This window comes from Pseudophryne corroboree, chromosome 6, assembly GCF_028390025.1.
Source record: "Pseudophryne corroboree isolate aPseCor3 chromosome 6, aPseCor3.hap2, whole genome shotgun sequence".
Classification (NCBI taxonomy): Eukaryota; Metazoa; Chordata; class Amphibia; order Anura; family Myobatrachidae; genus Pseudophryne; species Pseudophryne corroboree.
In genome coordinates, this window is record NC_086449.1 from 372,158,868 (window position 1) to 372,186,010 (window position 27,143).

Sequence of the window (27,143 nt, forward strand, 5' to 3'; positions counted from 1 at the left end):
CTCTGACGGGACTGATTATATTGGCTGTGCCAGAGGAGCATAGCAGACTGTGGCTGCAGGCCATTGCAGCAGACTGATTATTAAGCACCTTACAGCTGGGATATTTACTTTGACCTCTTTGTTTATTTTATGTGCCTGTTTGTCCAGGCCTGTGAGTGTGAAGGACAAAGTGCAGTGTCTGATGCCATTAAAGATACTGCTTCACCGTGAACCTGCCTGGCATGAGTCCTCATTCCTACAACACTGCTGGTAGCGTTGCCTACCTCTGTCTCAAGATCCACACTGTTTCCCCCCTGTCCGTCTGTGCCCGACAACAGCTCACTGGTGTGTCCGGAAGCCGCAAACACTGCAGCAGCAGAGCGTCGGATACTCCAGCTTCTCCTGCCCGTTGCCGGCCGCTCACCATGCTGTTGTCCCAGTTGCCTCCGCAGGCAGCAGCTACAGCGACCACTGGGTGCGGGGGCCCCGGATGACTGCCCCCGCCCCCCCCCCCACTGGGCTAAAAGTTGCCGGCGAGCCCCTTAATAATGAGTACCTCCTGTAGGTCTAAAATGATAGTCAATTAACACACCTGTGTGTCAGCTTGATGACCAAGAAAACATTCACTGTTATGGTTCCATGAGGATCAGGTTTGAGAAACACTGTCCTAGGCTGGTATCCAGTCTTTAGGTCGACCATAAAAAGGTCAACATGGTCAAAACGTTGACATGACAATGGTCAACACAGAATATGGTCAACAAGAGTTTTTCAGAATTTTTTTCTTTTTATAACTTTTCATAAACTGTGACTGGTAACCTGTGCCTAGTGCCTTAGTAGCGGTGCAAGGCACCTTGTCCAAAACCTGGCGCGTTTACACCATGTGCTAAAAGCTAAAAACTGACACCCCAGAAACCTTAAAAAAACTAATGTCCACCTTTTCATGCGTCGACCATTTTCATGCCAACTTTTTGCTTGTGTTGACCTTTTTCTCATGTCGACCTTGTGAAAGTCATCCTTTTGGGGTCAACCTAGACACTTATTTTTTTTACTGTTGACCTAATGAACCATAACACCTAGGCTATAGTATACATGCACTGCAAGTATTTATTGCTTTGGAGCTTTTTATTTCTGTTATATTTGTTTAGTTGGCTTTAGTTGAGATATTATTTTTCAGAAGCGAAATGTCAGACATTATATCAGACAGTCTGAAACCCATCATATATCATGGCCATACACTCTGAGATATTTCACAGTGTATGGCCACAATATCTATATTCCTCCCTTGGGGAGGAGATATTACCCCATTACTCCGCTGTGAAGGAACAGGGGAAATGTCAGGAGGTCAGCAGCAGCAGTGCATATACCACCCAGATGTGGCCAACCGATGATCAGATCAATTGGGCAAGTTGGAAGATTTCCAATGCCATGCATCTATACACTATGTGATGATCTGCCAATAAACATGTAAACCCAGATTAATTATGTTTGATTCCTTCAATATGGGAGCCCAGAGTGGTTAGATAATAAAATCATTGGCAATCACATTTTGTGCGTAAACACACCAGGAAGCAGGGGCTTTTGCAAGCCACCACTTACTAAATAAACCTCTAAGTGTTTGTTAAATAACCAGTATATACCGGCGGTATCTATTCTAACCATACCTGAGAATTGTTAGCTTGGTCTGCATACTGTATAACCTACAATAACTTTGGTACTTACCTTCAGATTATATGTTTCTGTTGCCTGCAGTTGGTTGGCTCTGGCTATAAGCAAGCCACTCTCTGTTATCTGAAATAGTTGTCTGTGCTTAGGTAGAGATGACAGAGTAAGGTGGATCTGGGGATTGGTTCCCTAAAATCCAAAAAGATGATGAGTAAGATAAGTTTATGACTGAGATTATGGCAATAGCAGGTACAATCGAAGGCTACATTGTAAAAGAATCCCTTCACAGATTCATTTGCCTAAAATACAGCAGAATATCATGACAAATAAACTTGAGTCATGAGTCAGTACTTACTATTTGACAATTCTCAATGTGAATGTGAAGTGCTATGTCAAATTTTCGGGTGTAGTATGATATGCCGGCGGTCGGGCTCCCGGCGACCAGCATACCGGCGCCGGGAGCCCGACCGCCGGCATACCGACAGTGTGGCGAGTGCAAATGAGCCCCTTGCGGGCTCGCTGCGCTCGCCACCCTGCGGGCACGGTGGCACGCTACGCGAGCCACGCTATTTTATTCTACCTCCAGGGGGGTCGTGGACCCCCATGAGGGAGAATAAGTGTCGGCATGCCGGCTATTGGGATCCCGGCGCCGGTATACTGTGCGCCGGGATCCCGACAGCCGGCATACTGAAGACCACCCAAAATTTTCAGCAGGATACAAATAAGAGGTGATTGGATGAATGTGTAACTTACATTAGGGAAATCTCCATCAGAAGGTGTGAGTGAGAGCACACGGCCATTGTACGTGCTGACTAGAGCAGCAGGGTTGTTATCCTCCTGCACAAATGCCTGGTACTGGGTAGCTGCAAAGCGGGGTGCATGCTTGTTGGCTGCTAGCACTCGTACTGTTACCTCAGCCAACGAGTACTTTCTGGAGTCCCCGACTTGAGAGGCCTGTAGTGAAGTAATGGCAGTAACACACTGCTATATAACCAAGTATATGCAAGAAACACAACAATAAATAATAAAAGGCCGCAGACTAGAATAAATATTAGTGTCTTGCAGTATACTATAAAGTAGTAGCATGATACATTGTTCCATATGTTCTAATGGGCAAACTAATATACTTATTTGGCTCCAACCGTCACAAAGGTCACACATTAACACTGATCTAATAATGCAAAAATAGCCTCCAAAGGGCCATGCCATCCTAAGCCACTCATCCCAATACACAATCACTTGCTGCATGACTTCTACACACTCAGACCTCCTACTTGTTCCATAAGTCCCTCAAATACCCTCAGACCCTTACTTGTCCAAAAATGCCACCTTATGCACTTACAGATGGAGCCACTCTCATCTTGGCTTCTCTGCTGTGCCTAGGTTTATTAGCATAAGCCTTATGCCCCGACATGACATGCCACTCACTAACACTCAAAATGCTCCAACTTTCTGATGCATTTCACATGTCCATAATGCCATGCGTGTCCTATATGCCCTCGCTCACTGGGACTCCCCACATGCTCACTGACAGTCTATTCATAGATACTTACCTTGCAGCCACAACCACTCAGGCACTGGCATATCTATAATGGGTGCAGTGTACACGCTGCACCCATTTTTTTAATACTCACCCCTGCTGACGTCTCGCGCAAACATCAGCAGCGCTGTTAATTCACTGTGTCACGGAGATCTGCACATGCGCAGTAGAGGCTGAGCACTCTAGAGCTGAAACTCTCAGCGCTGCCGGCAGAGAGGAGGCGGCCAGAACAGAGGAGGCTACACACGTGCCTCCTCCTCTCTTAAAGTGCCCCTGCCCTCAGGAGAAGGAGGGAGAACACATAGTGCAAAATACACTGCATTGTCTCCTCTTTCTCCTCCTCTGATTGTGTACGCATCATTACGTCCCTGCAATTATGTCACGTAATGTGGAAGCCAGTTGCTCCCATACAGTCTCATACTCATAAGTTTGATTGGAAGCAGTTAGATAGTAGCTGCAAGTGCTCATCAAGGTAATTAAAACGACACACAATATTAGAGAATTCTTATAACGTACTGAAATAACAATCCAAAATGTAGACTATTATTTTATTAGTAATTTTATAATTACGCCAATGTGTATTCCTTGTCTGAATTAATATATCACAAGACTGTCTGTACCATTTTCTCACAGAAAAGAGCGAAAATGCAGATGCACACTCTATAATACTAAGCACTAATTTTTGGCCAAAAATATGGACCCACCAATTGCGACCAGGTGACCTCATCTGATCGGTCCTTAACACTAAGGTTCAAGACCAGGGCGAGGGACTCCCCCAGGTCAACACAGGCCAGCCGCACCAAGGCATCATACTAGTGAGAGGTTTTAGGGGTATATGCAATTGCGGTCGAATTGCCGAAAATGTCGAAAAATGGGTCATTTTCGACACAAAAAACCTGTCGAATTTTATTCGACAATTCAATACAGTACTTTTCGACAAAAAACCTGTAGTTTCATTTTCGACTTTTGGCAATTCGACATTTTTTCAATTCGACATGTCTGCAATGTTAAAATGCGGCTTTTCGACAAAAGTATATTTAATTGAAGAATGTCGATTCAACAACAGTGCTTTTCGACAGTCATTTCGTCAATTTCATTCCGCCTCATTTTCCTGTCGTGATCTAATAAAAATGTTTAAAAACATGAATTTTTTGTTGCTTTTTTTATTGCTAATAGCATATCTATTTATATTAGAAGGGATTATCTATTTGGTTTGTCCTTAGGAGCCACAAGTATTATTTGATGGATTTTTTAAAAGAATAATTTTTTTTTTACTAACTACAATAATTTGGAGAGATCAGTTCATGTTTTTCAGTTGGAAGGGGTATGAAAGTGTTAAAATTCCAGAAAAATTGTTGTGAGTATAATTTTATTTACAGGTACCCCGTGGATTCTACGTGGAGAAGGGGACCGACTCTTCGTGTCAACATAGGTAAGTATGTATGTATGTATGTTGGTGTGCATGTATGTAATAAAGTTATACTGTCACAGTGTCTGTGTATTGCTTTTATTTGGGTATTTTTTTTGTAGTAGAACTACAGGTACCAGTGGGCCCGTTTCCCCCCGCATGCTAGTACTTGTAGTTCTCCAAGTACCAGCTTGCAGGGGAGACTTGCTGGGACTTGTAGTTCTGCTACAAAAAAAACATATTCTTTTTTTTTACACTGACTATCAGCCCCCCATCCGCCAACCTTGGATGGGGGGGACAGCCTCGGAATTCACCCCTGGCCCTTGGGTGGCTGGAGGGGGGGACTTCTTGATTTAAGGGGTCCCCACTCCTCCAGGGTACCCCGGCCAGAGGTGACTAGTTGGAGATTTAATGCCACGGCCGCAGGGACCATTATAAAAGTGTCCCCCGGCTGTGGCATTATCTCTCTGACTAGTGGAGCCCGGTGCTGGTGTTAAAAATACGGGGGACCCCTACGTGTTTTGTCCCCTGTATTTTTGGCACCAGGACCAGGCGCAGAGCCCGGTGCTGGTTGTTAAAATACGGGGGAACCCCTGTCATTCCCCCCCCCCCGTATTTTTACAACCAGGACCGGCTCAAAGAGCCCGAGGCTGGTTATGCTTAGGAGGGGGGACCCCACGCATTTTTTTTCAGGATTTATTGAACACTTTTGTGCCGTCCATGAAGTCGAATCCAGGCCATCCACTATTCATCAATTGGTCCGTTTTTCGACAGCGGGACTGTCGAATCCGATATTTATTGAATATGTCGAATACGGGTCCCGGCGGGAGAGCTTCACCTGTCGAATTGTGTCGAATCCAAAAACGGTCGAATTCCAGCCGGTATTCGACCGCAATTGCATATACCCCTAAGTGTTAAAAGTATTACATAAATAAAATTCAACAGCAGTGTTACATTGGTAGAAAAATAATTAGATGCTAAAACAGTGCTAGATTGTGTTACAATATGATGTCCCAAAAGCAGCCAGACCATATCTACCCAGGGGGTCCCGTACCCTAAACTCATCCCTAAAACTGAGAAATGATATACATTGTTTCAGGATTTCCCAATCCTTTCCCAATAACAAGTCTGTAAATCCAGAGATCCATTCTAAAAACTCCCTTATGTAGGTGGGAGGGGTGCCAATCCAAGCTGAAGGAGTTGGATTGGCACCTCCCACACCTGCCCATGGGTGTTTTAAGCATGGACCTACAAGTCTCAACATGGTAGAACCACATCTAGTTTTCACACATCTACAGAGCAAGTCTGAATTTTCCTAAAATCATTAGTTTTAGGAGAAATAACTAGGACTTGCTCTGGCACCCCGGCGGCACCCCAATGAGAACTAATTAAGCAATTGGACAATTCCAATTAGCTTAATTAGTTAGTACTTACTCACCATCCAAACTGGTGTCTTCTCCTTCAGTGTTGGGATTCGGACTCCTGCAGCAGCGATGAGTGTAGTAATGTGTGTGAGTGTGTATAAGTATCTGTGAGTATGTCTGTGCACATGACTGTGTGAGTGACACCCCGGTGTGTGTGTGTGTGTGTGTGTGTGTGTGTGACCCCCCGATGTGTGTGATCACCCCTGAAGGCAGCAGGTGGGAGAATTACATCTCCCAGCAGCCTCCTCCCCAGTGCAAAGACGGAGTTGAGACCACCAGAAGCCGCGGCGATCACCGGAGGTGTTAGTATATATTTTTTCCTCACGTGACCATTCATTTTTTAATTGGATACTGCAGGTATCAGGAGTATACATACCCGTGATAATTTCAAAACTGGGCACAAGGTTTTTTTGCTCGCTAAACCTCTCGCCCAATCAAATTCCCCCCTTATTGCTAGCTGACAGCTTGGACTCTTACTCAGTCATTCAAACTACACCTTCAGACATAAAAATTAACTTCTCAGAAAATAAATAAATCTCCCTAATCAAATATTTTTATTAAATGAGTAACTTTAATAAAGAGGATAATACTTACCATGACTCTCAGATTAATGATAGCAGGGCTAAGTTTGCTCTCCAGGGTGTGAATCAAGGAGACAGATCCAGTCACATTATCAATCTGGAACAGGTCACTGTCGGGACCTGAATAGACATGAATGGAAAGTGACTTTATAGTACTAACAACAATGGGGGTTATTCAGAGTCAGTTTTGCTAAAATCGTATATGCTGGGGGCCGCCCAGCACAGGACAAGGGCGTCGAGCATGTGTAGCGCTGGTCTGCGATCGCAATTCAATTGCAATTGCAACACAGAAACCGGTAAATAGAGGGAGACCCCTGTATACGCAGCGAAGCCTCATATGCAGGTGCACCGCCGGCATGTTTCTCATCGCAGGAAATGCAGGCGACGTCATCCAGCCGCATGGAAAACTGCCATGACACATCTGGGTTTCCTGCACCACTCCGGACCGAAGACCTTGACTGATGTGATTGCAACACTGCGTATGTAGTCACAGAAGTGCAATCCATATGCAGAAACCGAGTACCATCGACAACTGCGGTTGACCCACAACTCTGGGATCTCATGACGTTTAAGGGTCAAGTTTTTGCCTCTATTGGACACTAGATTTAAAGAAAAACGCTTCTGATTTTCTGCTTGAAATTATCGCCCCTTTAAACCCACATTAGCAGGCAAAACTGCTGAAGATGTGACCTTGAAAAGCAATGCTTAGTAAATGTACTCCATTGTGTGTAACGGAGACCAAAAATCAAACACCATGATGACTGAAAGGACAGGTGTCCAGTGATTAAACCGTGCATTGGGCATACATGGCTACCAACTTTACCTTGCCTTTATTTCAATATAACGCTGCAGAATGCCAAACGTAACATGTAATGATGTCAGAGCAAGTTCAAGCAATACAAAATGTAACTATATTTAGCTCTATATTTTAGATGGCGTAGAGAGCTGGGCCATGCCCTGGTACTTTATGGCCAGGGGTAAATCCGGGAGAGCGATCAGTATGAACGCTCCCTCCTGTACAGGTAGAGGAGACTACTGCTGCTCAGTGGCAGCGGCCTCCTGCTCCACATGGCAGCCCAGCACACAGTAAGCGTGCGCTAAGTCGGGCAGCGAGGCTGCTGCTACTGCCAGGTAAGAGGGGGGTGCAGCAGACCAGGGCCCCTCCAACCAGCCCAGACCCAGGTAATTAGTATACTCCTTCCCCCCACCTCAGTGGCCCTGTATTGTTTTACTGTATTTTCCCTCTGTATTTGCTTTTTGTAAGGCTAAGTGGAGAATTATAATACGACATATAGGGGGTAATTCAGAGTTGATTGCAGCAGCAAATTTGTTAGCAGTTGGGCAAAACCATGGGTGTAATTCCAAGTTGAAAGAGTTAGGGGCCCTACACATATCACGATGCGCCGCCGAGGTGCCCGACGGCCGATACGGCCGACGAGCGACCCGGCGGCGGGGGGGCAGTGACGGGGGGAGTGAAGTTTCTTCACTCCTCCCGTCACGCGGCTGCATTGAAGTGCAGGCAAATATGGACGAGATCGTCCATATTGGCCTGCATGCACAGCCGACGGGAGACCAGCGATGAACGAGCGCGGGGACGCGCATCGTTCATCGCTGGAGTCTCCACACTGAAAGATTATCTTTCAGAAAATCGGCCAGTGTGTAGGGCCTATTAGATTTGGGTGTGGTTTGTTCAATCTGCAATCTAATTTGCAGTGTAAAAATAAAGCAGCCAGTATTTACCCTGCACAGAAACAATATAACCCACCCAAATCTAACTCTTTCTGCACATGTTATCTGCCTCCCCTGCAGTGCACATGGTTTTGCCCAGTTGCTATCAAAAATCCTGCTGCGATCAACTTGGAATTACCCCCCATGTGCACTGCAGGTGTGGCAGATATAACATTTGCAGAGAGAGTTAGATTTGGGTGGGTTATTTTGTTTCTGTGCAGGGTAAATACTGGCTGCTTTATTTTTACACTGCAATTTAGATTTCAGTTTGAACACACCCCACCCAAATCTAACTCTCTCTGCACATGTTATATCTGCCCCCCCCCCCCCCCCCCCCCCCCTGCTGTGCACATGGTTTTGCCCAACTGCTAACAAATTTGCTGCTGCGATCAACTTTGAATTAGGCTCATAGATTCTGAGTTGGGAGTAAAGTTAAAAAATGAAAAGAGCAAATAACTGTACACCTGGTCAAACCATGTTGCAATTCAAGGGGTGCAAATACTTTTTAAAGAAATATTGTCTTATACATTTAGCCCAGCAATATTGTACACTGCAATTTACATTTCAGTTTGGACATGCCCCTCTCATAGCAAAATCTCTCTGCACATGTTACATCTGCCCCACTTGCAGCACTACATGGTTTTACCAAAGTGTTCAGTAACTTGCTCTTTTTGCTGTCCCACCTCAGAATCAGGCCCATAGAGTTGTAGTATGTAGTCTACAAAATAGCTTTAATTATCTTATCTTCACCCATATATGAGCACTGAATGCACAGTGAGATACATTAATATTATATTATATATTGTCCACTGCGTTAGTTACAATGAAGCACATCATATTTGTCTAGTCTGCTTTATTTCCCTCTTGATGACTGAAAGGCTGAACAAAATGTCAAAAAAGGGTTTTAACATATGCCACAATGGTAGTTTTGTTCCTGAGAGATATTTTTTTTCCCATCAATCCTTATTCCTGTGCCACACTTGCATGTGATGCCCTAAGCAGTGCCCATCATGCTTTGTAAATGACACCTGCCACCAGTGGCGTAACTAGAAATTTTTCTCCCCCAAGCCAAAAAATTCTTCGGCGCCCCCCCCCCCCCCCCCCCATAATTGGCACTAGGAAAGGGACAAACATGTGCGCGCCGAAGGCGCGCGCCGCCAAAAAGGGGCGTGGTTTTGTTTAAATGGGCGCGGCTTCGCATAAAGAGGCGTGGCATTGCAGGAATGGACTACCTTATACCCCAGTTTTGCAACCTGCACGCCCAGACGTTAGCCACCACAGGAAAGAAAAATAATCCTGATTCATGCCCCTTCCATTATTTGTCATTTTTCCTCCTTATAGTAATGCCCAGTATACATTATGCCACATACTGCAATGGCCCTTAGACATTATTCCACACACAATAATGCACATGACACAATATGCACACACCGTAATGCCCCCGACACATTATGCCACACACCGTAATGTCTGTGACACATTATGACAGGAATCGCAATGCCCGTTATACATTATGCTACACACTGCAATGCCCCTGATACATTATAGCACATACCACAATGCCCATGATATAGTATACCACACACCGCAATGTCCGTGATACATTATGACACACACCGCAATGTCCGTGATACATTATGACACACACTGCAATGAACCTGAGCCATTATACCACATACCACAATGCCCATGATATAGTATACCACACACCGCAATGTCCGTGATACATTATGACACACACCGCAATGCCCGTTATACATTATGCCACACTGCAATGACCCTGAGACATTATACCACATACCACAATGCCCGTGATATAGTATACAGACACCGTAATGCCTGACACATTATGCCACACACCGCAATGCCCATTATACATTATGCCACACACTGCAATGACCCTGAGACATTATACCACATACCACAATGCCCGTGATCTAGTATACCATACACCGTAATGCCTGTGACACATACCGCAATGCCCGTTATACCCTATGCCACACTGCAATGCCCCTGAGACATTATACCACATACCACAATGCCCGTGATATAGTTTGCCACACACCGTAATGCCTGTGACACATTCTGACACACACCGCAATGTCCGTGATACATTATGCCACACACCGTAATGCCCATTACACATTAAGTCCTACATTAAGGCTTCTAATTACTTTTAAATTACCTGCTCGTTGCCAGGGGTTTCATGCTCTTGGTTCCATGCACGGTGCCAGGGGTTTTCATGCTCAGGGTGTCATGCTCGTTGCCAGGTGTTTCATGCACTCGGTGTCATGCTTGTTGCCAGGGGTTTCATGCACTGGGTGTCATGCTCATTGCTAGGGGGTAGTGCTTGTTGCTAGGGCTGTGCTCCCAGTGCCACATATGTCCTCAGTGCCAGATATTCCCCCACGGTGCCAGGTACTCACATGCCCCTAGTGCCAAATATAGCCTCTCCCCCCAGTGCCACATATGCCCCCAGTGCCAGATATTCCCCCACAATGCCAGGTGCTCACGTGCCCCCAGTGCCAAATATAGCCCCCCATGTGCCAGGTACACATACAGTGCCATATATGCCCCCTCAGTGCCTCCCCAGTGCCATATATGCCCCCTCAGTGCCTCCCCAGTGCCATATATGCCCCCTCAGTGCCCCCCAGTGCCATATATGCCCCCTCAGTGCCCCCCCAGTGCCATATATGCCCCCTCAGTGCCCCACCAGTGCCATATATGCCCCCTCAGTGCCCCCCAGTGCCATCTATGCCCCCTCAGTGCCCCCCAGTGCCATATATGTCCTCAGTGCCCCCCAGTGCCATATATGCCCCCTCAGTGCCATATATGCCCCCTCAGTGCCCCCCGCAGTGCCATATATGCCCCCTCAGTGCCATATATGACCCCTCTGTGCCCCCCCAGTGCCATATATGCCCCCTCAGTGCCCCCAGTGCCATATATGCCCCCTCAGTGCCATATATGCCCCTCAGTGCCACCCCAGTGCCATATATGCCCCCTCAGGCCATATATGCCCCCTCAGTGCCCCCCCCCCCTGTTCCATATATGCCCCCTCAGTGCCCCCCCAGTGCCATATATGCATACCTCCCGCAGTGTCCCGCGATGGGGGGGGGGGCAGTTGGGAGTCTCCTACAGTCACTGCTCTGCATAGCAGAGCAGTAGTGAATAGACGCTGTGCGCATGCGCACAGCGTCTATTCAGCGCAGACAGTAGGAGAGAGGGCATGCCAGCAGCTCACAGAGCGCTGGGCATGCCCCCTCAGTGACGAAACGGGGGCGTGACCCGCGATCGCGGGTCCTCCGCGAAGCCACGCCCCCTTTTCATAGGACACGCCCCCCGACACGCCGGAGACTCAGAGGGACACAGGAGAGGCGCACGCTGTGCCCTCCGTGTCCCTACTTCACAGCGGGGGGCTAGTGACAACAGATTGACATGCGGACGTTCGTCCGCATGTCAATCTGCTCTAAATCAGTGGCGGCGCCCCCGCAGCCCCTCGCCCCCAAGCCACCGCGAGGGCTGCGGGGGCAGTAGTTACGCCACTGCCTGCCACTACTTAGGTATTACATCTGATCACTTCTTATAGTATCAGGTGGGAGGTGGGTATGGAATGTTCTCCTGCCAATGTGAGTGTGGCATTTGGCGATGGCATAATAGTGAAGTGCAACATTCCCAGCCCTTTACAGATATGAAGGAGCAGCTTGATAGATCAGAGGATGAGTGACATTATGTCATTCAGTGTTATAGGCGCTCTAGGTAACCGCTTAGGTTTGTCTAATGGTAGAGCAGACCATGGTGACTCCTGTTCTGGGTAACAAATAATGTTGACATACAATAAAATAATATATGATGGGCTCACAGCTAAGTGCACATCATTACATCACTGATAGCACCACACATATGTGGGGAAATAGCTGTAATACATTATTTTCTCATTGTATCATGCAATCTACAGAATAGTGGCATGCAAAATTTTGAGGGCTCATAAGAGGTTCCTTTGGTAATGGTAACTAAAGAGTTAGCATAAGCTACAGTAGAAAAAAGTAGTACTGGTTATTTAAGGAAAATAAAATGGAGAGTGATGTTTCTTCTATATATTTTACCTGTCAGGAAAGAGTATGAGATTGGAGCCATTATTCCCTTGTCACCATCTTCAGCAAATATAGGTCCAGGAGAAAATGCAAGTGGCCCTGTCTGACAATGAAATTAAAAGAGAACTGTCAAATGTGCGCCTGTTTTGCACTCAAATTAATATAGTTCCACAACACTGGGCCTAACTTAATATTAGGAGTAAACTAGCTAATAGGTATAATTCAGCACTCTGATTAAAAAAGAAAAGAAAAAAAAAAGACGAAAAGATAAAGACAAACAAACAAATAAGATGCTTTGTGGTAGATTAGTGGGTGTGGATTGAAGGATAAACAGTACATAGTTAATAGGTTGACACCAGATAGTCGACAGGATAAAAAGATCAACCGTTAAATGGTCGACATGGACTTATGTTGACAAGTTCAACAGGTTGACATCCATGTCGACCATTTAACTGTTGACCTGTTGACCTATTGCCTGTTGATCATCTGGCGTCGACCTGTTGACTATCTATTAATATACTGTCTATCTACCATCCGTATACCATGTGCATGTGTGTGTGTTTGTGTGTGTGTGTGTGTTGTGGGGGGGGGGGCGGGAGTCCATAGCTCAACTCTGAATCAGATATACCATATATACTCGAGTATAAGCCGACTTTTTCAGCACTTTTTTTTGTGCTGAAAAAGCAACCTCGGCTTATACTCGAGTCAGTGCAGTGTGACAGGCAGAGCAGTGTGAAGGAGGGACACGAAGCGCACAGCGCGCGCCTCTCCTGTGTCCCTCCTGCATCTTCGGCGGCAGCGGCGGGTCTATTAAAGGAAGTACCCGTTCGTGACCTCTGATCACGAACCGGCACTTCCTTTAATAGACCCGCCGCGGCCGCCGGAGATGCAGGAGGGACACAGGAGAGGCGCACGCTGTGCGCTCCGTGTCCCTCCTTCAGAAGACAGCGCGGGATCGATGGAGGGGTAAGTAACAGGCACTGGGGGAGCATATTTGGCACTTGCGGAGGGGTCATATGTGGCAGCATGAGGGGCATATGTGGCAACATGAGGGGCATATGTGGCAGCATGAGGGGCATATGTGGCAGCATGAGGGCATATGTGGCAGCATGAGGGGCATATCTGGCAGCATGAGGGCATATGTGGCAGCATGAGGGGCATATCTGGCAGTATGAGGGGCATATCTGGCAGCATGAAGGGCATATCTGGCAGCATGAGTGCATATCTGGCACATCTGGCACTGTGGGGCATATCTGGCAGCATGAGGGCATATCTGGCACATTTGGCACTGTGGGGCATATCTGGCAGTATGAAGGCATATCTGGCACTGTGGGGGCATATCTGGCAGTATGAGGGCATATCTGGCACTGAGGGCTGTGTACGGCTAGAGCTGCATTTCCCACCCTAGGCTTATACTCGAGTCAATAAGTTTTCCCAGGTTTTTGTGGTAGAATTAGGTGCCTCGGCTTATATTCGGGTTGACTTATACTCGAGTATATACGGTAGCTGCCCAGTGTATCTGTGCTACATATAAAGGGATTTGCATCTGCTGTATTGCAACATAGTTTGCCTAGGTACAAATTGGAACTTAACTGGATTCACCCCATCTGTGAATGAGGCCTACTGTTGCTGTCTTTACAGATAAAGAAACAGGTGGAAGTGCTAGGATGAACCACAAACACTCACTTGCTCTCCTCCTTCTGTTATATTCACCAAGTATATAGGGCTGACACAGACACTGAGACCATCGTGTGACATGTAGCGACAAGGGAGGAACTGAGGGTACTGGTCATCTCCATCAAGCACGATGACCCGCACTCTGGCTGTTGTCCGCTGTCGCTCTCTGGTTGTAATTTCCTGTTTACAAATACAAAGTGGATCAATCTATGTACATTCTACATTTTATAATTTTAAAGTAGCTATATAAATGTTAAGCAAGTAATTTCTGTTTGTGTTGGGTAGATTATGAAATATTAAAGTCCTTGGCTAGACCTTGACCATATTTATTATATCATTGTCTTTCTCTGACTCTGTGAGAACAAAAATCTGGCAATGGATGAGAGCAAATGACAATCAACCATTTTCTCCCAAACACTGGAAAATGGATTAAAACTATTGATTTAACACATTTTTCCAAACAAACTGATTTAACCTATTTGTTTAAACAACCATTGTCTATTTTCCAGTGGTTGGGAGTAGTGATGAGCGGATTCGGTTTTACTCGGTTTTACTCGGTTCTCAAAACCGAATCTTATTGGCTCACTGATGTCACGTGTTTTGGATAGCCAATAAGATTCGGTTTTGAGAACCGAGTAAAACCGAATCCGCTCATCACTAGTTGGGAGCAAATGGTCTATTGTCATTTGCTCTCATCCATTACCAGATTTTTGTTCTCACCAGACAGATTGGACAGATAAATCTCACCATGTGTACACCTTTCCGCTCTGTTTAGTTCTTACGGCAAAAGACAGTTACTAAATGTCAACACTGATTTGCCACCTCCAATGTATGTAAATGACTACTGCATACTTTGTACTATCGTGGCAATTTGTACCATACTGTATGTTTTTTTTTCTTTATTGTAAAACATAAAATATAAAAAGTCAGCAATATGGTTATCTTGTTCAAAGCCATAACCACATATTACCTCCTTAAAGGAGAACCTGCAACTTGTGTGGATGGAGGACAGAAAACCTCTTGGTATTTTTACATATTCTTATGGGAAAAAACTATGTAAACAGAAAATGTTGCAAATGGCAGACTTTCATCAAAATGCAAGTACGGTAAGTGTATTTCTCTTACGTTCTAGAGGATGCTGGGGTCCATTTTAGTACCATGGGGTATAGACGGTTCCGCAGGAGCCTTTGGCACTTTAAGACTTTTTAACAGTGTGAACTGGCTCCTACCTCTATGCCCCTCCTCCAGACCTCAGTTTAGAAAATGTGCCCAGGAGACTGGACGCACTCTAGTGGAGCTCTACAGAGCTTTGCTGGAAAAGACTTTGATAGGTTTTTTATTTTACAGGGAAGCTGCTGGCAAAAGCTTCCCTGCTTCGTGGGACTTAGGGGGGGAAGTAGGAACCAACTTCTCAATTAGTTAATGGTTCTGCTTCCACTGACAGGACACCATTAGCTCCTGAAGGGTACTGAACACAGCTCAAGCCTGGCCAGCGTTCACTCCCACAGCACTGCCGCCACCCCCTAACAGAGCCAGAAGAAAGAAGGCTGGTGAGTATATTACTGGAGTTCCTGCAGAGAGAGAGAATCCTCCGGTCATCGTAGGCGGCATTCAGGTACAGCACAGCGGCAGGGACGCTGTGCGCCATTGTCTCTCAGCAGCGGAGGGCACATCCTCGTCCCAGAGGACGTGCTACCCCCGGGGCCAGTATAAATATTTCCCATTCTGTGTGTGAATCGCACCAAGACACAGCTGATACAAGTACCAGGGTGTTATGGAGGGGGAAGGAGTGTTACTAGTTATTAGGTCTGTGGGCCTATAATTGGTATATGCGCTAAAATTGTGTACTGCACATTTTTATAGGGCGCAGGGTATGAACTGGTAAATCCCTCTGTGTTTTCTCTGACAGACATCAGTGGGTGTCTGTCCCCGATAGCTCTCCTGTGTGACGGGTGTGTGTCAGTGGCATGCGGTGAGGTCAGTGGCTGGTGAGGCACTGCAGCAATATTGTCCACTGAGTCCCGCCGATGACCCCTGCCACCACCGAGCCAATGTCTGCTACCACCCCCAAGCCAATGCCCACAACCACCGCCGCTAATGGCCGCCACCCCCACCAATGTCCTACAAAAGCTCCACCATCAACCACCCCGGCCCCCCTGCCGCTAATTCGCATCTCAGTCCAATGCCGGCAATGCCTGCAGCCTGCCTATCATATTCTGTCCACGGCTCCCTGGAGTTGTGGTCTAATTTGATCACACAGAAGTGGGAAGTGCAAGCAGCAGCGGCGGCCAAGAGGAGGAGGAGGGGGAAGTGGAAGAAGAGGAATGAGGAGGAGGGAGGGAGAAAAAGTGAGAGAGGAGTAGAAGAAGAAAGAGGGAAGAAGAAAGGAGGGAGGGAGGAGGAGGAGAAGGAGAAATAGGGAGCAAGAGGGAGGAGAGGAATAATAAAAGAAACAAAGAGAGGAGAAGATGAGGAAAAGAGAGAGAGGAAGAGAGGGAGGAGGAGAAAGGAGAGAGAGAGAGAGAGAGAGGGGAGGAGGAGGAAAAGAGTCATAAAAAAATATATTACATTTATTAATAAATCACAGATTAATCAATAAAAATCTGAGTATACTTAATATAAATACAGGTTGAGTATCCCTTATCCAAAATGCTTGGGACTAGAGGTATTTTGGATATGGGATTTTTCCGTATTTTGGAATAACTGCATACCATAATGAGATATCATGGTGATGGGACCTAAGTCTAAGCACAGAATGCATTTATGTTTTATATACACCTTATACACACAGCCGGAAGGTCATTTTAGCCAATATTTTTAATAACTTTGTGTATTAAACAAAGTTTGTGTACATTGAGGCATCAGAAAACAAAGGTTTCATTATTTCACTCTCACTCAAAAAAGTCAGTATTTCGGAATATTCCGTATTTCGGAATATTTGGATATGGGATACTCAACCTGTATATAAAAAAAAATATTAGCTGTGGGGTTACCATGATCGGAGCGGCTGAGTGTATGGAAGCAGTATCTCTCTCTCTCATATTAATAACCAGGAAGGTGCCAATGGAATGTGCACCTGCTGCGCAGATCCATGGCCAGGTTAGCTGCATGTGGCTCCCCGAAGCTAAAGGGTCCTATGAATTCCAACCAGCGTCCACCAGGTCGGCACCAGGGAGCTACAAGGGGACATACACAGGGTAAAGGGTGTACAGTCTGTCATACATAGGGGGTAGGTGTGTACAGGTTGTCAATCATACAGACAAGGGTAGGGGATACAGGTTGCCATACATTGGGGAGGGGGGCACAAGGTGTAATGCACACGCAAGGGTAGAGGGGTGCAGTGTGTCACACACAGAGAGAGGTAGGGATATACAGGGTATCACAAACATACGCAGGGATAGGGGGAGGGGGAGGGTGTCACACACAGTGGTAGGTTACAGGGTGTCACACACACACATGGGTAGGGGGATACAGTGAGTCACACACACACACACACACACACACACACACACACACACACGCGCGTAGGGGGATACAGTGTGTCACAAACATGGGTAGGGGGTAAAGGGTGTCACAAACACACACACAGGGGTAAAGGAGTACAGAGTGTCACACACAGGGGTAGGGGGGAACAGGGTGTCACACACACACGGGTAGGGGGGTACAGGGTGTCACACACACACACACACGGGTAGGGGGATACAGGGTGTCACACACACAGGTAGGGGGGTATAGGTTCACACACACACACGGCTAGGGGGATACAAGGTGTCACACACACGGGTAGGGGGGTACGGGGCTCCTCGGGCACTCACCGCTCTGAGCTCCAATCCACCTCAGGTGAGCTGAAGGGGGAGAGGGAGGCCTGCGGAACCAGGTACAGGCCTCCAGTGGCTAATGGTGAGACCGGCGGCAGGGGGTGTCCATGCAGAACACGGAGCTATTCAAGCTACGCAGCCACATGGCACCGGCTGAGCCAGTAATGTGCGTAGTGTGGGCCGGGCGCAGTGCCGAGTGGACACTGCTGGGAACTGTGTGCCCAAGGAGACCGAATTCTGCTCCCCTTGAAAAAGTCCCACAAAAGAAACAGCCCTGCCTGCCACGGGGACATACAGGGGCATGTCTGCTGAACCGGAAAGCTGCACACCTCACCAAGGCCTCAGGAGCCCCGGCGCGCGACCTCCCTCCTCTAGCAGCCGATAATAAGGACTCCTTATTACCGGCTGCTGGAGGAGGGAGGTCGCGCGCTGGGGCTCCTTATTACCGGCTGCTGGAGGAGGGAGGTCGCGCGCTGGGGCTCCTTATTACTGGCTGCTGGAGGAGGGAGGTCGCGCGCTGGGGCTCCTTATTACCGGCTGCTGGAGGAGGGAGGTCGCGCGCTGGGGCTCCTCATTACCGGCTGCTGGAGGAGGGAGGTCGCGCGCTGGGGCTCCTTATTACCGGCTGCTGGGGGAGGGAGGTCGCGCGCTGGGGCTCCTTATTACCGGCTGCTGGAGGAGGGAGGTCGCGCGCTGGGGCTCCTCATTACCGGCTGCTGGAGGAGGGAGGTCGCGCGCTGGGGCTCCTTATTACCGGCTGCTGGAGGAGGGAGGTCGCGCGCTGGGGCTCCTTATTACCGGCTGCTGGGGGAGGGAGGTCGCGCGCTGGGGCTCCTTATTACCGGCTGCTGGAGGAGGGAGGTCGCGCGCTGGGGCTCCTTATTACTGGCTGCTGGAGGAGGGAGGTCGCGCGCTGGGGCTCCTTATTACCGGCTGCTGGAGGAGGGAGGTCGCGCGCTGGGGCTCCTCATTACCGGCTGCTGGAGGAGGGAGGTCGCGCGCTGGGGCTCCTTATTACCGGCTGCTGGGGGAGGGAGGTCGCGCGCTGGGGCTCCTTATTACCGGCTGCTGGAGGAGGGAGGTCGCGCGCTGGGGCTCCTTATTACCGGCTGCTGGAGGAGGGAGGTCGCGCGCTGGGGCTCCTTATTACCGGCTGCTGGAGGAGGGAGGTCGCGCGCTGGGGCTCCTTATTACCGGCTGCTGGAGGAGGGAGGTCGCGCGCTGGGGCTCCTTATTACCGGCTGCTGGAGGAGGGAGGTCGCGCGCTGGGGCTCCTTATTACCGGCTGCTGGAGGAGGGAGGTCGCGCGCTGGGGCTCCTTATTACCGGCTGCTGGAGGAGGGAGGTTGCGCGCTGGGGCTCCTTATTACTGGCTGCTGGGGGAGGGAGGTCGCGCGCTGGGGCTCCTTATTACCGGCTGCTGGAGGAGGGAGGTCGCGCGCTGGGGCTCCTTATTACCGGCTGCTGGAGCGGGGAGGTCGCGCGATGGGGCTCCTTTGGCTTTGGTGAGGTGCGCAGCTTTCCGGTACAGCAGACATGTCCCTGTGGGGCATTTAATGTGCATGGGGATGCTGGCCCTGGAAGCAACCTGGACTGGGTCTACTGATCTTTTTAGCGGCGGCGGCTCCTCCCCTCTTCTGTACCTGTCATAGCGTCCAGGACCCTCGCTACGCTGCTGCTGTGAGCACACCCCTGTCAAAGCGGCACCTCTAGTGGTGCCGCTTATAAGTTTTTTTTTAATGGGCTATTACTGCTCTATGCTTGGCCCCGCCCACCGCTTCCATCCCTTCATCACTGACAACGGGAGGCACCGAGAGCGGTGCCTCCAAGGCACATTTAAAACAGTTTTTGGTAGGAAAAAAATGAATAAAATAATACAAAGGCTAAAGTATATACTTATGACACAGAATATGTGTCATAAGTATCTTTGTATTATTTTAATCATTAATGACAGGGGAGGCTCTGCCTCCCCTGACTGCACGTCCCTGGTGTGTGTGTGTATGTGTGTAGCTGTACACGCATACCCTCCAACATGACCTGCCCCACTAGGTACAAAATGCCCTGTTTCTGGATTTCCCTCTTAATTTATTATTGTAATCACCTGTGAAGAAACAGCTTTCTTATCATTTAACTAGTTCAACACAGGTGATGGAAATCATAAATGAAGAGGGAAGTCCAGGAACAGAGCATTTTGTACCTAGTGGGGCGGGTCATGTTGGAGGGTCTGTACACGTGTGTAACATGTCAGACATGGGGGGGGGGGGGGGGGGGGGGGGCGGCTCTTCCCCGGAAGAACCCATTTTGGATGCACAAGAGGGTAATATGGTGGCTCTTCCCTCTCGGAAGGAGCTGGAGTGGGTGAGAAAGTTGCAAAAATTCTCTGAGTCTGTACAGCAGAGATAGTCAGCACTGTTTGCTGATCCCTTCATGTCATCTACTTGGGTCCCATCCAGTTCCCAGAAAAGGGCTCTGGCTCAGGTAATGCTAGGGGACACAGACACAGATTCCGACATGGAAGTCGATTCTGGGGATCTGAGAGGGGTAGACCCCAAATTAGCCGAAAGCATACAATGTATGATAGTCGCTAGAAAAGAGGTATTAGAGTTAATGATACTACACCTGCACCTGAGGAAAAAGATTATTTTAAATTAAATAAAAAGCAGGTGGTGACTTTTCCTCCGTCAAAGGACTTGAATCCATTCTTTGAAGAGTCCCGGTCTAACCCGTAAAAGAAATCTACTATTCCCAAAAGAATACGTGTAGCGTATCCTTTCCCTGCGGAAGACAGGCGCAAACGGGAGACACCCCCAATGGTAGACACCTCAGTTTCTAGGCTGTCTAAGCAAATCGTTTTACCTGCCCTGGGTCAGCTTCGTTAAAAGATCCTGCTGACCGTAAGTTAGAGACGACATTAAAGTCCATATATACCGCTAATGGTACGTTGCTCAGACCCACCATTACTTGTGCGTGGGTGGGTAATGCTGTGGAAAAATGGGCAGACAACTTGATAGTTAATATAGACACAGTTGATAAGGATGAAATACTCCTAATTCTCAGCCATATCAAAGATGTTGCAGGTTACTTTGTTGAGGCTATGAAGGATACGGCAATTTCAGGCCACCGGGCGCTCTGGACTCGCCAATGGAATGCTGATACGGAATCAAAGAGGAATATTGAGGCACTCCCTTACAATGGGGAGGCCCTCTTTGGTGATAAGCTGAATGCCATGATTTCCACTACTACATCAGGCAAGTTTGCATTTTTGCCTTCTGCAGCTGCTCCACCTAGGAAAGGGTATCATTCTCATACGATGCAGTTCTTTCGGCCCAACAAGTACAAAAAGGCTAAAGGTACCCCCTTCTTCGCAGGAAGAGGGCGGGTAAGAGGTAGGAAACCTACAACACCATCAGGCTAGCAGGAGCAGAAGTCTACAGCTACTTCTGCTAAAACCACAGCATGACGCTGGGGCTCCCCTGCGGGAGTACAATCGGGTGGGGGCACGTCTACTGTTTTTCAGCCAGGTCTGGGTTCGCGCTGATCTGGATCCGTGGGTATTACAGATAGTATCCCAGGGTTGGAATTTCAAGATCTTCCCCATGCCGATTTTTCAAATCAGCCTTATCAGTTTTTTGTTCAGGACAGAACAAAAGTGCTGAACGCAATACAGAAATTATGTCAAGACGAGGTAATTTCCTTAGTTTCTGTGCTACAACAGGAAAAAGGCTTTTATTTAAGCCTCTTTGTAGTACCGAAACCGGATGGCTCAGTCAGACCGATTCTAAACCTGAAGTCTCTGAATCTATATTTGAAAAGGTTCAAATTCAAGATGGAGTCCCTAAGGGGTTAATCTCCAGCTTGGAAGAAAAAGATTTCTGGTGTCAGTGGACATCAAAGATGCTTATTTGCATGTTCCCATCTACCCTCCGCATCAAGCATACCTGAGGGTTGCGGTGCAGGACTGCCACTACCAGTTCCAATCATTGCCTTTCGGGCTCTCCACGGCTCTGAGGGTCTTCACCAAGGTGATGGCGGAGATGATGGTTCTCCTTCGCAAGAAGGGAGTCAACATAATTCCTTACCTGAACGATCTCCTCATAAAAGTGAGATCCCGGGAGAAGTTAATGCTGGACATTGCACTATCCTCGACGATCCTTCAACAGCACGGTTGGATCAAAAACCTTCCAAAATCACACTTGGAACCGACGATGAGGTTATCATTTCTCTGAATGATACTGGACACCAATGTACAGAAAGTATTCCTACCAGTGGAAAAGGCTCTGGAGATCCAGGAGATGGTCAAGCAAGTTTTGAAACCAGCACACGTGTCAATTCATCAATGCATCCACCTGCTGGGGAGATGGTAGCGGCCTACAAGGCTCTACAATATGGCCGATTCCATGCCAGGGTGTTCCAGTGGGACCTATTGGACAAATGGTCTGGATCGCATCTACACATGCATCAGAGGATAATCCTGTCGATGAAAGCCAGAATTTCACTCCTGTGGTGGCTACAAAGTTCTCACCTCCTGGAGGGATGCAGATTCGGGATTCAGGCTTGGATCCTGGTGACCACAGATGCAAGCCTCCGAGGTTGGAGAGCAGTCACGCAAGGGGAAAGCTTCCAAGGAAGATGGTCAAGTCAAGAAGTACTTCTTCATATAAACATTCTGGAGTTAAGAGCTGTGTACAACAGCCTTCATCAAGTGGCGCATCTTCTTCAAGGTCGTCCCATACAGATCCAGTCGGACAATGTAACGGCAGTAGCTTACATAAACCATCAGGGAGGAACGAAAAGCAGAGCGGCAATGGCAGAGGTGACAAAAATACTCCTCTGGGCAGAAAGACATGCAAAAGCTCTGTCGGCAATTTTCATTCCGGGAGTGGACAACTGGGAAGCGGACTTCCTCAGCAGACACGATCTCCATCCGGGAGAATGGGGCCTCCACCCAGAGGTCTTTGCGGAGGTGACAAGTCGTTGGGACGTTCCTCAAGTAGACATGATGGCATCTCGTCTCAACAAGAAGCTTCAGAAATATTATTCCAGGTCGAGAGACCCACAAGCAATAGCAGTGGATGCACTGGTGACCTAGTGGGTGTTCCAGTCAGTGTATGTCTTCCCTTCACTTCCACCAATACCAAAGTTCTCAAGATCATCAGAAGAACAAGAGTTCGGGCAATTCTCATTGCCCCAGACTGGCCAAGGCGGGCTTGGTATCCAGATCTTTAGGAGTTACTACTGGAATATCCTAGGCCTTTTCCTCTTCGCGAGGACTTGCTTCAGCAGGGGCCGTTAGTTTATCAAGACTTACCGCGGCTACGTTTGATGGCATGGCTGTTGAGCGCCAGATCCTAGCCCGTAAGGGTATTCCCAATGAAGTCATTACCACACTTATTCTGGCCGGGAAAGGGGTAACGTCCAAGCATTACCATCGTATTTGGAGAAAATATGTATCTTGGTGTGAATCCAAGAAGTCTCCTGCGGTGGAGTTTCAATTAGGATGTCTTCTCCTATTTCTACAGGCGGGTGTGGATGCTGGCTTGAGATTAGGGTCTACCAAGGTCCAAATTTCGGCCTTGTCCATTTTCTTTCAGAAACAGTTGGCTTCTCTTCCTGAGGTTCAGACATTCATGAAGGGGGTTCTGCGCATCCAACCTCCCTTTGTGCCTCCTGCGGCGCCATGGGATCTTAACATGGTGTTGCAGTTCCTAAAATCGGACTGGTTTGAGCCTCTACAAGAGGTGGAGTTGAAGTTTCTCACTTGGAAAGTGGTCATGCTGTTGGCCTTGGCATCAGGCAGACGAGTGTCTGAGTTAGGGGCTTTGTCTCACAAGAGTCCTTATTTGATTTTTCATGAAGATAGGGCTGAACTGCGGACGCGTCAGCATTTTCTTCTAAAGGTTGTGTCTTCTTTCCATATCAACCGACCGGTGGTGGTGCCAGTGGCTTCTGACACCTCAGCCGTTACAAAGTCCTTTGATGTCGTCAGAGCATTGAGGACTTATGTTGCAAGAACGGCTCAGATTAGGAAAACAGAGCCTTTGTTTGTCCTTTATGACCCCAATAAGATTGAGTGTCCTGCTTCTAAGCAGACTATTGCGTGCTGGATCAGAGGTACCATTCAGCACACTCATTTCACGGCAGTATTGCCGTTACCGAGTTCAGTAAAAGCCCACTCTACCAGGAAAGTGGGTTCGTCCTGGGCGGCTGCCCGGGGTGTCTCGGCATTGCAGAGTTGCCGAGCTGCTCCTTGGTTAGGTGCAAACACGCTTGCTAAGTTTTACAGGTTTGACACCTTGGCTGCTGACGACCTTCAATTTGGTCAGTCAGTTCTGCAGGAACATTAGCACTTTCCCGCCCGTACTGGGAGCTTTGGTACATCCCTATGGTACTAAAATTGACCCCAGCATCCTCTAGGACGTAAGAGAAAATAGGATTTTAATAACCTACCGGTAAATCCTTTTCTCGTAGTCCGTAGAGGATGTGGGGCGCCCGCCCAATGCTCATTTTTCCTGCAGTGTTAAGTTTTGTCTTTTTACACAGGTTCTCATGTGTTAAGATGTTTTGCAGCAGTTACTGTTTTGTTATGCATGCACATTGGCATGGGTTATGTTAATGGCCATGTTAGGCGGCATGTTGGTATAGTGTGAGCTGGTATGAATCTCGCCACTAGTTAATGTAAATTCTTCTCTTTAAGTTGTCCGTCTCCTCGGGCACAGTTCCTATACTGAGGTCTGGAGGAGTGGCATAGAGGGAGGAGCCAGTTCACACTGTTAAAAAGTCTTAAGGTGCCAAAGGCTCCTGCGGAACCGTCTATACCCCATGGTACTAAAATGGACCCCAGCATCCTCTACGGACTACGATAACAGGATTTACTGGTAGGTTATTAAAATCCTATTTTTGTGAATTAACAGGGGTGCCATGGGATGTTGGAATAGAATACCAATCCTTAATATCATGTGGCCAAGCCATGGCCGTAGAGTGCAGTGCACGGCTCGGGTACTGTAGGGGGCGTAGCCAAATCATGGAAAAAAAATGGTATGAAAGGCAGCGTCGAAGATGCACAGGGGGTTCCGAGCTCCCATCAGCCAGACGCAGAGCTGTGTAACCAGGGCTGTAACTAGGTGTGTGCGGAGTGTGCTTTGCACATAGCGCCGCAGGGTAGGGGGTGCTATTGGCAGCATTTGTCAATTATTAAGTATCTAATTACTTTCACTTGCAGCTTCCCCCCTTTTTGAAGCCCAGCATCTCCTGACCACACCATGGACTTGACTTGATAGCTCTTTGATGTTCAGTTGCACTGTCCTTTATTACATTTCGGGATGTTGATGAGTCCGGGATTCAAACCCACTACCCATTGAGCTATCTGCCCTTGCATAAAAAGTTAAAGAATTCCAAGCTGGAGAGTTTTAACTATTTGAAGCTTACCTTGTACTTTGTGAAGGGGTGATCAGCGTTACAGCTGGGCAGATCTATGTAGTGTGAGACTGCAAGGGTTTGGTTGCTATAGGCAACATCCCATCTTAGTAAATTTACCCCGCACAGCCAGACTTTCTTTTCATAACTACACTGGCACATGATAAGAGAGCAGCATCATCGTCTGTAGGGGAACTTAGTGGATACATTATTAGTAATAGCATTGTAGTGGAATGTCACATTAACCACTTAACTGACAATTTTTTCCTTCAAAATCGTTCATTTAGTTGTTTTCTTATTTTTTATTTAATATAGTTTTAAAAGTATTTTTTTTATACTAAAATATTATATTATGTACATCGGCAGAATGGATCTCCTAGTCAAAAACTGTGGGACACAGTGGAACGGTGTGGTCGCGTGTGATCTGGTCATGTCAGTTAAGTGCAGGCCCGGCGCTACCCGCTCAGCGAAGGGATGCAAAACAGGTAGGCGCCAGGCAGGAGAGGCGCTCTACCTGCCTTGCATCCCCGCTGCTGTGCCTGCCGCATGTCCCCTGCTGCTGCTGCCGCCAGCTTCTGTGCCTGTCACTGCATGACAGGCAGCAGCGCCGGCAGCTTGTAGCCTCCTCCTCCTCCCTGTGAAGCAGCTGGGGCTTTGTGCAGTGCGGGCTGCGGGTCCCGGAAAGGGGGTGGAGCTACCGGTCACAAGGGGTGGGACTACATGGCATTGAGGGGGCGGAGCTACACAGCGTAAAGGGGGCGGGGCTACACGGGACCAGACTGCTGTACAGGGGAGCGTCAACAGTGGTGACCTGTCAGACTTGGTAAGAGAAAACTGTGTGTGTATATGGTGGGGGGGGGGGGGGTGTATGTGTGTGTGTGTGTGTCGGAGTGTGTGTGTAGGGAGTGTATGGTGGGTGTGTGTATATGTGTGTGTGGGGAGTGTATGGTGTGTGTGTGTCGGGGGGGGTGTGGTGTGTGTGTGTGTGTGTGTGTGTGTGTGGTGGGGGTATGTGTGTGTGAGGTGTGTATGTGTGCGCGCATTATAGATGCTACTACTGGGTGGGCATTACTTATAAGAACACTACTACTGGGGGGCATTACTTATAAGGACGCTACTACTGGCGGGCATTACTTATAAGGACGCTACTACTGGTGGGCATTACTTATCAGGACGCTACTACTGGGGGGCATTACTTATAAGGACGCTATTACTGCGGGGCATTACTTATAAGGACGCTACTACTGGTGGGCATTACTTATAAGGACGCTATTACTGCGGGGCATTACTTATAAGGACGCTACTACTGGTGGGCATTACTTATAAGGACGCTATTACTGCGGGGCATTACTTATAAGGACGCTACTACTGGTGGACCTAACGGATAAGGACGCTACTACTGGCGGGCATAACGGATAAGGACGCTACTACTGGGGAAGGCATTACGTATAATGACGCTACTACTGGGGGGCATTACATATAAGGACGCTACTACTGGCGGGCATTACGTGTAAGGACGCTACTAGTGGCGGGCATTATGGATAAGGACGCTACTACTGGGGGGCATTACGGATAAGGACACTACTACTAGGGGGCATTACGGATAAGGACGCTACTACTGGCGGGTATTGTGTATAATGACGCTGCTATTGGGGGCATTATGTGAATGAGCAGCACTACTACGTGTGGTGTAATGTGAATAAGATTGTGCTACGGTGTGCGAAAATTCAAATGAGGGTACTATTGTGTGACCACGCCGCTTCCTTGCGAGACTACTAGTGATGAGCACCGGAAATGTTTCGGGTTTTGTGTTTTGGTTTTG

At 48.1% G+C, this 27,143-nt stretch overlaps 1 protein-coding gene and 1 long non-coding RNA gene across 3 annotated transcripts in view; one reads left to right on the forward strand and one right to left on the reverse strand.

Annotated features, from left to right (window-relative positions):
- The window catches only part of LOC134932350 (uncharacterized), a 38,548-nt gene extending 27,036 nt beyond the window's left edge, over positions 1 to 11,512 (reverse strand). Inside the window, exons 1-4 of the mRNA XM_063926696.1 lie at positions 11,410 to 11,512; positions 6,608 to 6,714; positions 2,395 to 2,595; positions 1,699 to 1,830 (exon numbers count right to left, since the gene is read on the reverse strand). Of these exons, the coding sequence (XP_063782766.1) occupies positions 1,699 to 1,830; positions 2,395 to 2,595; positions 6,608 to 6,610 (336 nt within the window). The 5' untranslated portion in view covers positions 6,611 to 6,714; positions 11,410 to 11,512. The remainder of the gene's footprint in view (positions 1 to 1,698; positions 1,831 to 2,394; positions 2,596 to 6,607; positions 6,715 to 11,409) is intronic.
- The window catches only part of LOC134932353 (uncharacterized), a 231,816-nt gene that overhangs the window by 60,263 nt on the left and 144,410 nt on the right, over positions 1 to 27,143 (forward strand). The window contains exon 3 of one of the 2 annotated variants that reach the window (XR_010179324.1): positions 15,071 to 15,196. The exons of the other annotated variant lie outside the window; for it this stretch is intronic. This is a non-coding gene — a long non-coding RNA (uncharacterized LOC134932353). The remainder of the gene's footprint in view (positions 1 to 15,070; positions 15,197 to 27,143) is intronic. 2 annotated transcript variants of the gene reach the window in all.